The sequence below is a fragment of the Entelurus aequoreus genome, linkage group LG07, assembly GCF_033978785.1.
Source record: "Entelurus aequoreus isolate RoL-2023_Sb linkage group LG07, RoL_Eaeq_v1.1, whole genome shotgun sequence".
NCBI classification, from domain to species: Eukaryota; Metazoa; Chordata; class Actinopteri; order Syngnathiformes; family Syngnathidae; genus Entelurus; species Entelurus aequoreus.
Window position 1 is genome coordinate 71,692,719 of NC_084737.1, and position 13,778 is coordinate 71,706,496.

Here is a 13,778-nt window from a genome sequence, read left to right on the forward strand (position 1 = left end):
TGTACATATGTATATATATATATATATATATATATATATATATATATATATATATATATATATATATATATATATATATATATATATATATATATATATATATATATATATATACATACATACAGTATACCGTATTTTCCGCACTATAAGGCGCACCTAAAAACCTCCAATTTTCTGAAAAGATGAAGTGCGCCTTATAATCTGGTGCGCTTATATATGGACCAATATTGAGCCACAGCAGGTCTCGCAACTACGGGATGCATAACGTAACCCCAGCCTCTACTGTAGCGTCTATTCTATGCGCCTTATAATGCGGTGCGCCTTATATATGAACAACGTTTTAAAATAGGCCATTCATTGAAGGTGCGCCTTATAATCCGGTGCGCCTTATAGTGCGGAAAATACAGTGTGTATATATATATATATATATATATATATATATATATATATATATACACATATATATATATACACATATATGTGCATATATAGATGTATGTATAAATATATATATATATATATATATATATATATATATATATATATATATATATACATTTATATACATATATGTGCATATATAGACGTATATATATATATATATATATATATATATATATATATATATATATATATATATATATATATACATTTATATTTATATTTATATATATGCATATATACGTCTATAAATGCACACATATATATATATATATATATATATATATATATATACTGTATGTATATATATATATATATATATATATATATATATATATATATATATATATATATATATATATATATATATATATATATATATATATATAATGTATATATATATATATATAATGTGTATATATATATATATATATATATATATATATATATATATATATATATATATGTGTATATATGTACATAAATGTATATATACTGTATGTACTACTGTATTTATATATATGGGTATATACGTATATATATATATATATATATATATATATGTATACATATGTGTGAATATATATAAGACGTGTGTGTGTGTGTGTGTGTGTGTGTGTGTGTGTGTGTGTGTGTGTGTGTGTGTGTGTGTGTGTGTGTGTGTGTGTGTGTGTGTGTGTGTGTGTGTGTGTGTGTGTGTGTGTGTGTGTGTGTGTGTGTGTGTGTGTGTGCGTGTGTGTGTATTTTTTTAATCGATTTTGGATTTTTTTTTTCTTGATTAAGAATCCTACGAATCGCGATTCATATGAAAGTCGATTTTTTTTTTTTTTTGACACCTCTACTAAAAACAGACATTGCCTATATATTTAAAGACAGAACTTAGTGTCAGCTTTGTGTATAGGTGACCAAAGTGCACTATTAATAATTATTACAGGGGTAAAAAAACCAGTACAAATAAAAAAAAGAATTAAAAAAGAGCAATAAGACTTAAAGCCAAAAGTTTGATGATTATAACTATTAATACTCTTTGTCACCTATAACACAAAGGTGACCCAATGTCTTTAAATATATGCATATATGCTTTTTTTTATGGACAAAATAAAACATTTTCAAAACGGCCCCCACATACTGTGAACGTTTCAGTATGCGACCCATGGTGGAAGAAGTCTGGACACCCCTGAGTTATTACTATCAAATTGTCAACTTTTTTCTCAGCAAATCACAAATATCTTTCTTTTTTTTTACAATTTTACTGTGGGTTTGTTTATCCACAAATATGCTGCGGGCCAACAAAACTGGAGCTGCTGGCCACACTATGGACACCCCTTTGTTAACATAGTGTTTTTTTTCCACGCTCAGATCATTCTCATTCTGTCAAAATTGAAAAAACGAATATGTTTAGTAAGAACATTTCTAGGCTTTCACGGGCCACATAAAACTATGTGGCGGCCCGGATCTGGCCCTCCGGCCTTGAGTTTGACACCTGTCAGTTAGCATCCAGTCATAAATCTTCGATTGGTATCCGAGATAGCTCTGATAACAAACAGCATCACGGTCCTCAACTCGGCGACAACATCGCTCAGCAAAGATGCACCTTTTGAATGAATTTTTTATTTTTTTTGTGAGGTTTGCATCAACTTCAGGCTCTAGTCTGTCTCCACTAGGAGAGCGAGGATGCGGTGAAAGCTCTCGCCAAAGAGAAAGACATGCTGGAGAGAGAGAAGTGGGACCTGCGGCGGCAAACCAAGGAAGCCACCGAGCACACGGGGATTCTTCGCACTCAGCTCGACCTCAAGGAAAACCGCATCAAGGAGCTGGAAGCTGAACTGGCAATGGTGAGATGTGGATAGGGGATATTGAAACTTCCTATTAACACAAAGTATTATACAATACAGTGGTACCTTGGATGATCGGATAACTGTTTTGATGTTGCAAGCAAAAATTCGGGTTACGAGCCTCTCCGGCGCTGGTGCAGTGAACCTCGTAAGATCGGACCGAAAACAAAAGGCATTAGATAGAAAAAGTGCATTTTAATCATTGAATTAAAGAAAGAAATGACCAAAAACCAAACAACTGTGTAGCCAAATAGGCAAAGCAGTTGGAGCGTAATACTGAAGAAAAAGGAGTCAATAACGCCAGCTAAGGACATTAAAATAATATTCAAACGACGGACATTTATGCATGAAATTATTGAAAAGCTGCTGATGGTGTGCTTGACAGACAAGAAGCTCGAAGGAGATACCATAAAAGTGCGCTCTTTTGGGTAAACGCTGTACGTTATTATTACTTCATAACACTTCTGTAATTGTTACACCATTATATTTCACCATTATACCGGCATAGCTCGGTTGGTAGAGTGGCCGTGCCACCAACTTGAGGGTTCCAGGTTCGATCCCCACTTCCGCCATCCTAGTCACTGCCGTTGTGTCCTTGGGCAAGACACTTTACCCACCTGCTCCCAGTGCCACCCACACTGGTTTAAATGTAACTTAGATATTGGGTCTTCACTCTGTAAAAGTGCTTTGAGTCACTAGAGAAAAGCGCTATATAAATATAATTCACTTCAATTTCTTTTTTCTAAAAGGCTACTGTAGTTGTTTGTACTATGTTGTGTTGTATTGTCCTTTTTATGGTATTTATGTATTTAAAAAACAAATAAAAAATTAAGGACTACCTTTTAAAATTCATTTAAATGGGTGACGCTGTTTTTAAAAAGAAAACAAATTTTTAGATAATAAATATTATTATTACAAAACGATAGAAAATACCACTAACAACTACGGTAATACCGGTAATACTGGAGAAAAAGTAGTCAACAACGCCAGCTAAGGACATTAAAATAATATTTAAACGACGGACATTTATGCATGAAAATTTTGAAAAGCTGCTGATGGTGTGCTTGATGGAGAAGAAGCTTGAAGGAGATACCTTAAAAGTGTGATTTTCATGGTAAATGCTGTACATTATTATTACTTCTTAAAACTACTGTAGTTGTTTGTACTATGTTCTATTGTATTGTCCTTCTTATGATATGTATGTATTTAAAAAAAATAAAAATTTAAGGGCTACCTTTTAAAATTCTGTAAAATTCATTTAAATGGGTGACGTTGTTTTTAAAAAGTAAACAAACTTTTACATAAGAAATATTATTATTACAAAACAATAGAAAGTACCACTAACAACTACGGTAGTTTTACAAAGTAAAGTAATGATGGAGCATAATACTGAAGAAAAAGGAGTCAATACCGCCAGCTAAGGACATTAAAATAATATTTAAATGATGGACATTTATGCATGAACATTTTAAAAAGCTGCTGATGGTGTGCTTGACAGAGAAGAAGCTCAAAGGAGATACCATAAAAGTGCGCTCTCCAAGGTAAATGCTGTACATTATTATTACTTCATAAAACTACTGTAGTTGTTTGTACTATGTTCTATTGCATTGTCCTTCTTATGATATGTATGTATTTTTTTTTTTTTTTTAAAGGCTACAAGTTCAAATTAATTTAAATTCATTTCAATGGGGTTACGCTGTTTTTAAAAAGAAAACAAACTTTTAGATAAGAAATATTATTATTACAAAACAATAAAAAGTACCACTAACAACTACAGTCGTTTTACAAAGTAAAGTACTGATAATGTACAGTATGTACCTTGGAGAATGGACTTCTACGGTGTCTCCTTTCAGCTGCTTCATAGTCAAACACACCATCAGCGGCTGTGACATATTTTAACGGATACATGTAGAATCAGAATCAGACTAGTTTTTTATTGCCATTGTTTGAGAACGGGTTCACAAACTAGGAATTTTTCTTGGTGCGTAGGTCGCTTAGATGTTAGTTCAATATTGTTGGCTAGCGTTAGACTCCTTCTGCTTCAGTGATACGCTCGTACCACATGGTTTTGATTATCTATTTCTTTAATTTAATCAATATCAATCTGCTTTTTCTTCCCACGCACCTTCCCATGGCTGGAAGGCAAATGTATGTCTCTCTCTAGTTATAAGCTAACGCTTGCGAGTAAGAACAGATTTTTTGGGTAGGATCTTACGGGGTTCACTGTGACGTTTGCTACGCCAAGTAATGGGGGGAATGCTTGTTACTCAAATGTTTGCTTACAACCTAAAGCATAACAATTAGCCAAGAGACAAAACACTCTTAAGGTGAGGTATCAAGGCTTTAAGTAGAGCACAATGATCTGCCAAGACAAACCAATCTTAGTTTGGCACCCTCTATACTCAGCGTATATGCCCAATTAATTCTAATCATCAATGATAATTCATAATTTACAGGAAATGTCTTTGAAAACCATTTTTCGGAAATGTCTAAATATGTTACAACCCAATAATAACACCCTATTTAGAAGTAAGAACGGATACCTTTTATGGGTTAAGCCATATTTTGAGCGCATTGTTAGCATTCTTAATAGCCATACGAGTGTAAAAATAGGTTAGCCACTCTTATATTGATAGCTGTGTGGCGATGTTCATATAGCGAGGGTGAAAATGTACAAATCAATAAACCACTTTACCTTTGAACAGTTGCGTATTGAACCGGCGGGGAGTTAGCGCTAGCTGCTAACGTTAGCGGTCAACCCCACTCCACCTCATGCTAATGCTGGTCAATTCCCAGTCTACGGTTTGTTTGGTAACCACAACACAATGTTATAATTATTTGTCACTGTTTTTTTGGAAATAAGCACATTAAGTACTTCAATATGCCGTCCAGGCCTCGCTAACATCTCCAACCCCCCCTTCAGATGAGTAACTGTGTCAATCAAAGAATGGAGTACCGGGTGTTTGAGCGCATCGGGGACAGAGACGTCTCTCCTAGGGTCATGGCGGTAAGACGAAGACCCCCTAGCTTGGACTTTTAACGACTCCTAACCCCTTCCCCTGATCCCTTGATTGTTACCTCCTAAAGCTCCTCCTCAGCTGCACGTGTTTGACTAATCCCAAGGCTTACCCGGATCGAACCCACTCAGTGATCCCTGAGTTCCCCCAGTGTGATCAATGTGCTCCGGCGAGAGCGTCAATATTCAAACTGCTAATGAAGGGATGTGATTCCACGTTGATTTGCATGTCAGACCCCCGGGTGATTGATGATTGTTTGACCGTTGTAATGAAGTGGTGACTGCCAGCTTACACAGACACAAAAACAACACTTTACGCCTGTTTAAATACTGACAAAACGTATCGTTGATGAAAATGTGTTTTCTTAAGGCTATGCCAGTGATTCTCAAACTTCGGTACATGGGCTCCATCTAGTGGTATGCCAAATAATCACTTATTCACATATGCTAACACAGTGTTGGATACAGTGGCCAAAAATAAGACCTCTGCTTTGTTTTTTAATGAACACTTACCTACTATTAGGGATGATGTTCGAAACCGGTTCTCCCGGTTGTTCGATAAGAAAAGAACCGATTCCATGGACTCAAATCCCTTTTTGAGAACCGGTTCTCGTTATCGAGGCCACTTTAGTAAAGAAAAAGAGTTGGTTCTTTATTCGAATCCCTGGGAACGAATCCCTTCCCACAGGAAATGCCCTATGGGACGGCAATGTTATGCCCATTTGATTGTAGACTCTTACTGACACCTTGTGGCGATATGAAAATACTATGCGTCATTAGTTTGGGCACTTCCGGGTTGGCGACGTCTGTTCAGTTCATGAGACAATTGAGAAGTAGACAAGTTGTGTTAGCTCTTACAAGCCTTGGAAAAGATAAGTCTGTAAGTAAACGGTTTAACTTGTTTATGTAACTCAATATTAAGGTGGAAAGTGGTTAAATTTGATACTAAGATGTTTATTGAAAAACGATTTTTGTGCACTGTTTCAATGGATGTTTTGAGGACTTAAAATGGCTGACAGTCGTGTATTTCCAGCATCGAAATAGTTTCAACACTCAGAAGTATTTGTTTGATGATAGTACTGTATATTTTTGTGAAGCTAATATTTACATATTGTGTATTTATACACCTATAGTGATCACAGAGACAGGTTGTTTTTGTGTTACTGTATATATTTGTTTTTCTGAAAAATCCCACTTAATATACTTTGGGTAACAACAGTCAATATTTATTTATTGTATTTTTTAGGGGGGTAACAGTCAATAATTACTTATTTTTATTTATTTTTTTTCTTATAAAATATAAGTGAGCTTTTCTTAAACCAAATATTGTGTTTTTTTTCCATATACAACAACCTATCTGGATTCGATAAGAGAATCGATAAGGAATCGGTTCGATAAGAGGATTCGATAATGGGCTCGAACTCGATAATTTCTTATCAAACATCATCCCTACCTACTACGCTACCGTATTTGAATGTTTATGGTGGTGCTTGCGGAGTCAAGTGTTTTCTGAGGTGGTACTTGCTGAGAAAAGTTTGAGAACCACTCGGCTACGATTTGTTATACATCTTCAGAACGTCACATTGTAAGACATAAAACAACGTATGGTAAATGGGTTATACTTGTATAGCGCTTTTCTACCTTCGAGGTACTCAAAACGCTTTGACACTATTTCCACATTCACCCATTCACACACACATTCACACACTGATGGCGGGAGCTGCCATGCAAGGCCCTAACCACGACCCATCAGGAGCAAGGGTGAAGTGTCTTGCTCAAGGACACAACGGATGTGACGAGGTTGGTAGAAGGTAGGGATCGAACCAGGAACCCTCGGGTTGCTGGCACGGCCGCGCTCCCAACCTCGCCACGCCACCCCGTGAGTAGGGAAGGGATTCATATGGCTTATTGCTAAGTGGATTTTGGGTGGGGGGGTAATCATTTTCCAATGCAGTCTGCTGAAAGCGCCACTCTACATAGCAATTGACGCTGTGGCCAAAGTTGGAATTGCCACAAAACACATTCCAGTAATTATGATCCGCAAATAATGTGCCGTTATTGAGTGTCTGTGCTGTTTAGAGCTCGGTCAGTGTAACCATGTAATACTCTTCCATATCAGTAGGTGGCAGCAGGTAGCTAACTGCTTTGTCGTGATCACAAAATGCAGACGACAGCGGGAGGCAGTATGCAGGTCAAAAGGTATCAAATGGTTAAACCAAAAATAAACAAAAGGCGAGTGCCGCTAAGAAAGGGCATTGAAGCTTAGGGATGGCTATGCAGATTGAAACTAAAAATGAACTGGCTACAAAGTAAACAAAAACAGAATGCTGGAGGACAGCAAAGACTTACAGCGTGTGGAGCAGAGACGGCGTCCACAAAGTATGTTTGTACATGCCATGACAATCAACAATGTCCCCACAAAGAAGGAAAACAACAACTGAAATAGTCTTGATTACTAAAACGAAGCAGGTGCGAGGAATAGCGCTCATGGAAGAAATGAAACTGCAACAGGAAAATACCAGCAAGAAAGACAAGAACTAAAACACTACACACAGGAAAACACCAAAAAACTCAGGGTGTGATGTGACAGGTGGTGACAGTACACCTACTTTGAGACAAGAGCTATAGTGATGCATGCTTGGTTATGGTTTTAATTCATTTCCAATAATTGTGAGAACAACTTTTTATTGTCAATATCAGCTGCTGAGTTTCACTTTGTTATGTTGTCTGCTGGTGGTGTGCCTCTGGATTTTTTTAATTAAAAAAAAAAGCGCTTTGGCTCAAAAAAGGTTGAAAAACACTGCTGTAGAGCAGTGGTTCTCAACCTTTTTTCAGTGATGTACCCCCTGTGAACATTTTTTTAATTCAAGTACCCCCTAATCAGAGCAAAGCATTTTTGGTTGAAAAAAAGAGATAAAGAAGTAAAATACAGCACTATGTCATCAGTTTCTGATTTATTAAATTGTATAACAGTGCAAAATATTGCTCATTTGTAGTGGTCTTTCTTGAACTATTTGGAAAAAAACATATAAAAATAACTAAAAACTTGTTGGAAAATAAACAAGTGATTCAATTATAAATAAAGATTTCTACACATAGAAGTAATCATCAACTTAAAGTGCCCTCTTTGGGGATTGTAATAGAGATCCATCTGGATTCATGAACTTAATTCTAAACGTTTCTTCACAAAAAAAGAAATCTTTAACATCAATATTTATGGAACATGTCCACAAAAAATCTAGCTGTCAACACTGAATATTGCATTGTTGCATTTCTTTGCACAGTTCTTTTTGACAGACATTTTAGTGAGAAACCTGAGCTTGTGCTTCACTGAGTTTATGAACGTACCTTCATATTTTGTTGAAGTATTATTCAATAAATATATTTATAAAGGATTTTTGAATTGTTGCTATTTTTAGAATATTTTAAAAAAATCTCACATACCCCTTGGCATACCTTCAAGTACCCCCAGGGGTACGCGTACCCCCATTTGAGAACCACTGCTGTAGAGGATACTGGTTCTACGGAAAATACAAAATAATACTAATAGTGCAGGCAGATCCCCGGATTGCTAATAATCAAATGTAAACAATCAAATGCAGATACTTTTTCTTATGCCTTCTGATCTCTCTCTCTCTCTCTATGTCCACTACTTGCTGTCCATATCCTACCCCGCCCCCCCCCCCCTCCACACCCCTGATTGTAAATAATGTAAATAATTCAATGTGATTATCTTGTGTGATGACTGTATTATGATAGTATATATGATAGTATCATGAATCAATTTAAGTGGACCCCGACTTAAACAAGTTGAAAAACTTACTCGGGTGTTACCATTTAGTGGTCAATTGTACGGAATATGTACTTCACTGTGCAACCTACTAATAAAAGTCTCAATCAATCAATCAATCAATCAAAGTCCGTCCCCGCGGTCCTTCGCTTTCTGTAAATGTGGTCCCCAAAACAAAGTATCTGAATACACACTCACTCCACATGGACATGTTCTCTGGCTAATGCCTTTCTCTCCGCCCTCTCCCAAGGCCAAACAGTCGTTAGCCACCCTGACCAAGGATGTGCCTAAACGTCACTCGCTGGCCATGCCAACGGAAACGGTTGTCAACGGCAACAACCAGGAGTGGGTGATGCAGGCGGACCTCCCCCTCACTGCCGCCATCAGACAGAGTCAGCAGACCCTCTACGTTCACACGGGACATCCCACCGACAGACAAGGTAGGAGGACGGGATGGCGCCCCTCCTCTGCTGCCGTGAGAGGTGCCGTTAGCCATCATTCCATCCGTTTCCAGCAACCTTCTGTCACAGAACCTTTATTTAGATAAAAATAAATAGATAATACTTCACCCAAATGCCTGCTTAAAACACATACGCAGACAAGAAGAAGAAAACAGTTACTCATTGTGTTCGTATGGGTTGCACTGCTGAATGCACACTGTTGCCTGGCAACTGCTGATGATGGCAAGTCATTTCAGTCTCTTGATTTCAATTCTGATTCCCCTATTCATAGGGCGCTAAAACAATTCAATAAAATTCCCAATTTCTTCCATTCATTGTAGAAGCCCACCTGTAAAAATGAAGCCTTTTCCCCCCTTTTCGTTTAGTCGCTGCCGTGCGGTTGAGTCCAGGCCACTCGCGTCAGCCCTCCATCATCTCCGACGCCTCGGCGGTGGATGGAGACAGGTCGTCCACGCCGAGCGACATCAACTCTCCACGACATCGGACTCACTCGCTCTGCAACGTAAGGCGCTGCCCGACAACCCCCCCCCTTACCCCCACACAGATGCCGTCTGTGTGCTCATTCTAAAGCCGTCCCTTGTGTGCTTGTAAGCATCTTCACCACACTACAGTTTACTCTACTACCGACTCCGAAAACCTAATACCGTGTGGTCCTGAATCTGAGATGACTCTGAATAAGACATATTTTCAAGACCTGTTTATAATATCAGTGAAATCATTTTAAATTGATTGCATTCAGTCATGTGATTTCTTCCCGGAAGTACAAAAAAGTGGTGGTCAACCAAGCCAAGATGGCTGTTGTGCAGCAAACTACCTGAGTACAAACCCCGTTTCCATACGAGTTGGGAAATTGTGTTATATGTAAATATAAACGGAATACAATGATTTGCAATCAATCAATCAATCAATCAATCAATGCAAATCCTTTTCAACCCATATTCAATTGAATGCACTACAAAGACAAGATATTTGATGTTCAAACTCATAAACTTTTATTTTGCAAATAATAATTAACTTGGAATTTCATGGCTGCAACACGTGCCAAAGTAGTTGGGAAAGGGCAAGTTCACCACTGTGTTACATGGCCTTTCCTTTTAACAACACTCAGTAAACGTTTGGGAACTGAGGAGACACATTTTTGAAGCTTCTCAGGTGGAATTCTTTCCCATTCTTGCTTGATGTACAGCTTAAGTTGTTCAACAGTCCGGGGGTCTCCGTTGTGGTATTTTAGGCTTCATATTGCGCCATACGTTTTCAATGGGAGACAGGTCTGGACTACAGGCAGGCCAGTCTAGTACCCGCACTCTTTTACTATGAAGCCACGTTGATGTAACACGTGGCTTGGCATTGTCTTGCTGAAATAAGCAGGGGCGTCCATGGTAACGTTGCTTGGATGGCAACATATGCTGCTCCAAAACCTGTATGTACCTTTCAGCATTAATGGCGCCTTCACAGATGTGTAAGTTACCCATGTCTTGGGCACTAATACACCCCCATACCATCACAGATGCTGGCTTTTACACTTTGCGCCTATAACAATCCGGATGGTTCTTTTCCTCTTTGGTCCGGAGGACACAACGTCCACAGTTTCCAAAAACAATTTGAAATGTGGACTCGTCAGACCACAGAACACTTTTCCACTTTGTATCAGTCCATCTTAGATGAGCTCAGGCCCAGCAAAGCCGACAGTGTTTCTGGGTGTTGTTGATAAATGCTTTTCGCCTTGCATAGGAGAGTTTTAACTTGCACTTACAGATGTAGCGACCAACTGTAGTTACTGACAGTGGGTTTCTGAAGTGTTCCTGAGCCCATGTGGTGATATCCTTTACACACTGATGTCGCTTGTTGATGCAGTACAGCCTGAGGGATCGAAGGTCACGGGCTTAGCTGTGATTTCTCCAGATTCTCTGAACCCTTTGATGATATTACGGACCGTAGATGGTGAAATCCCTAAATTCCTTGCAATAGCTGGTTGAGAAAGGTTGTTCTTAAACTGTTGGACAAGTTGCTCACGCATGTGTTCACAAAGTGGTGACCCTCGCCCCATCCTTGTTTGTGAATGACTGAGCATTTCATGGAAGCTGCTTTTATACCCAATCGTGACAATCACCTGGTACCAATTAGCCTGATGTTCCAAATAAGCGTTTGATAAGCATTCCTCAACTTTCTCAGTCTTTTTTGCCACTTGTGCCAGCTTTTTTGAAACATATTGCAGGCATCAAATTGCAAATTAGCTTATATTTGTAAAAAATAACAAAGTTTTCCTGTTCGAACGTTGAGTATCTCGTCTTTGCAGTCTATTCAATTGAATATAGTTTGAAAAGCAGGCGTGTCCAAAGTGCGGCCCGAGGGCCATTTGTGGCCCCCAGCTAATTTGTTAACGGCCCCCGGCACATTCTGCAAATACTACAATAAAAATGTAAAACATGAAAAAGTGTAATAAAAGAGTAAACAGGTGAAATGTAACAAGAAAAAGTGGCAATATTGACACTAATAACACAAAGCTGTCATGCGGACTGTTATTGACCTATTGTAGGCTCCAATTACTTCACTGGAACAATTCCACTTTTAAATATTTTGGGGGGAAAATATTGCATATTTTGTGCGAAACAAAGTTTTCTTTCACAAAAAGGGCAACAAACAAACAAACAAAAAAAATGAAAAAGTTATAAAATCTTATAATCAACAGATCTACAGACTTAAGCGTTAATAGTAAAAAAAAAAATAGAAATTTGGCTTATTTTCAACACTTATTCTTTTTATTTTTTTATTGTTATGAATTTTTGACCTATTTAAGGTTCCAATTACTTCACATCAAATATTCCACTTTGAAATGTTTTGGGGGAAAATGTTGCATAGTTTGTGTGCTTGCCATATAAATAAGGGTTTTGACATAAAGGGCATAAACATAAAAACAAAATTTAAAAAAAACGTTATAACGACAGACAGACCTGAAGTTGATCTCGAGATTTAAGCGTTAAATGAAAAAATAATAATGTATGACTTATTTCTAACATTTTTATGCAGGCCCGGCCCTAACCAATCTGGCGCCCTAGGCAAGATTTTAGGTGGCGCCCTCCCACATCGGCAGTGAAGTGTATATACTCACAAGAAACCGAATAGCTTTGTGTTTGACCTTTTTTTTTTACTTAAAGATAGCAAATTAACAATCAGAATTGTTAACAAGATAAAAAAAAACTATGGATAAATAAATGAATACAAAAAATAAAAAATTAATATATGAAATACAATATTTTTTACATACATAAACACAAAATAAAACGTGTCAACAAGTTGCATAAAATACATTAAAAATACAGTATAAATAAGGCACTGCACAAAACAAGATATCAAACCAGTATGACTTTAACAACTATATTACAAAAAAGGGGATCCAACAGAGTTCTCTATTTGTGCTTTTTAATATTGCATTAACTAGAATGACTTACAAATTACTGTACACCAGGAAGTACTGTAATTACCTAACGTTACATTATTATTTTCCATAACAATTTAGCCCCCACCACAATATTAACCCGACGTTAAAACAGAACTAGCTATTTATTGATTAGGAATTGCCGAATCATGTAACATTAGCTTAATGCTAAAGGTTACTATCACATTCTGTAACAGACAAATAATTTCATGTAGGCTAACGTTACCTACCTGCTACCTCTGTCTTTTTCTCGTTTCTCCTCTTCTTTTCTCTTTTTTCTTCCCTGGGCACCTGACAGTTTTGGCCGTTTTGACATCTTGTGTTGATTTTTTGATGTGGTGACGTCCAAAAAGAGTCATGATACGGGAAGGGAGGGGGCGCACCGTGCGGGTGGCGTAATGTTGTAACAAATAATATTTCTATTAAATAGGCTTTACTTTGCATTTTAATTAACGTGGGATTATTGTATGCATTTAGAAATAATAGTACCAACTTTTTTATTTTTTTCCTCCAACATTTGTGGCACTGGCGTGGCGCCCCCTGATGGACGGCGCCCTTAGCATTTGCCTATACGGCCTATGCCATGGGCCGGCCCTGTTTTTATGACTGTGACCCTTCCGGGTACCGGGGACCAAACTTGAGAAAAGCCATAAGGTTAAAAAATTTAAAAAAACTATATATTGTATTGGTTTTAAAAAAAGGAAAAATATAAAAATGGCCCCCGCATGCTTTGATTTTTCAGTCTGTGGCCCTGAGTGGAAAAAGTTTGGACACCCCTGTTGAAAAGGATTAGCAAATC

General features: G+C 37.5%; 1 protein-coding gene across 5 annotated transcripts in view; it reads left to right on the plus strand.

The window, feature by feature from the left end:
- kazna (kazrin, periplakin interacting protein a) overlaps positions 1 to 13,778 on the plus strand; it is a 556,243-nt gene that overhangs the window by 496,207 nt on the left and 46,258 nt on the right. For 2 of the 5 annotated variants that reach the window (XR_009826859.1, XM_062054433.1), the window contains exons 7-10: positions 2,106 to 2,276; positions 5,200 to 5,283; positions 9,333 to 9,564; positions 9,909 to 10,045. Coding sequence is in view for 4 of the 5 variants with exons in the window: in XM_062054433.1 (XP_061910417.1) it covers positions 2,106 to 2,276; positions 5,200 to 5,283; positions 9,333 to 9,564; positions 9,909 to 10,045 (624 nt within the window). In the remaining variant the exon portion in view is untranslated. The remainder of the gene's footprint in view (positions 1 to 2,105; positions 2,277 to 5,199; positions 5,284 to 9,332; positions 9,565 to 9,908; positions 10,046 to 13,778) is intronic. The other 3 variants (XM_062054434.1, XM_062054435.1, XM_062054436.1) reach the window with 3 other exon arrangements.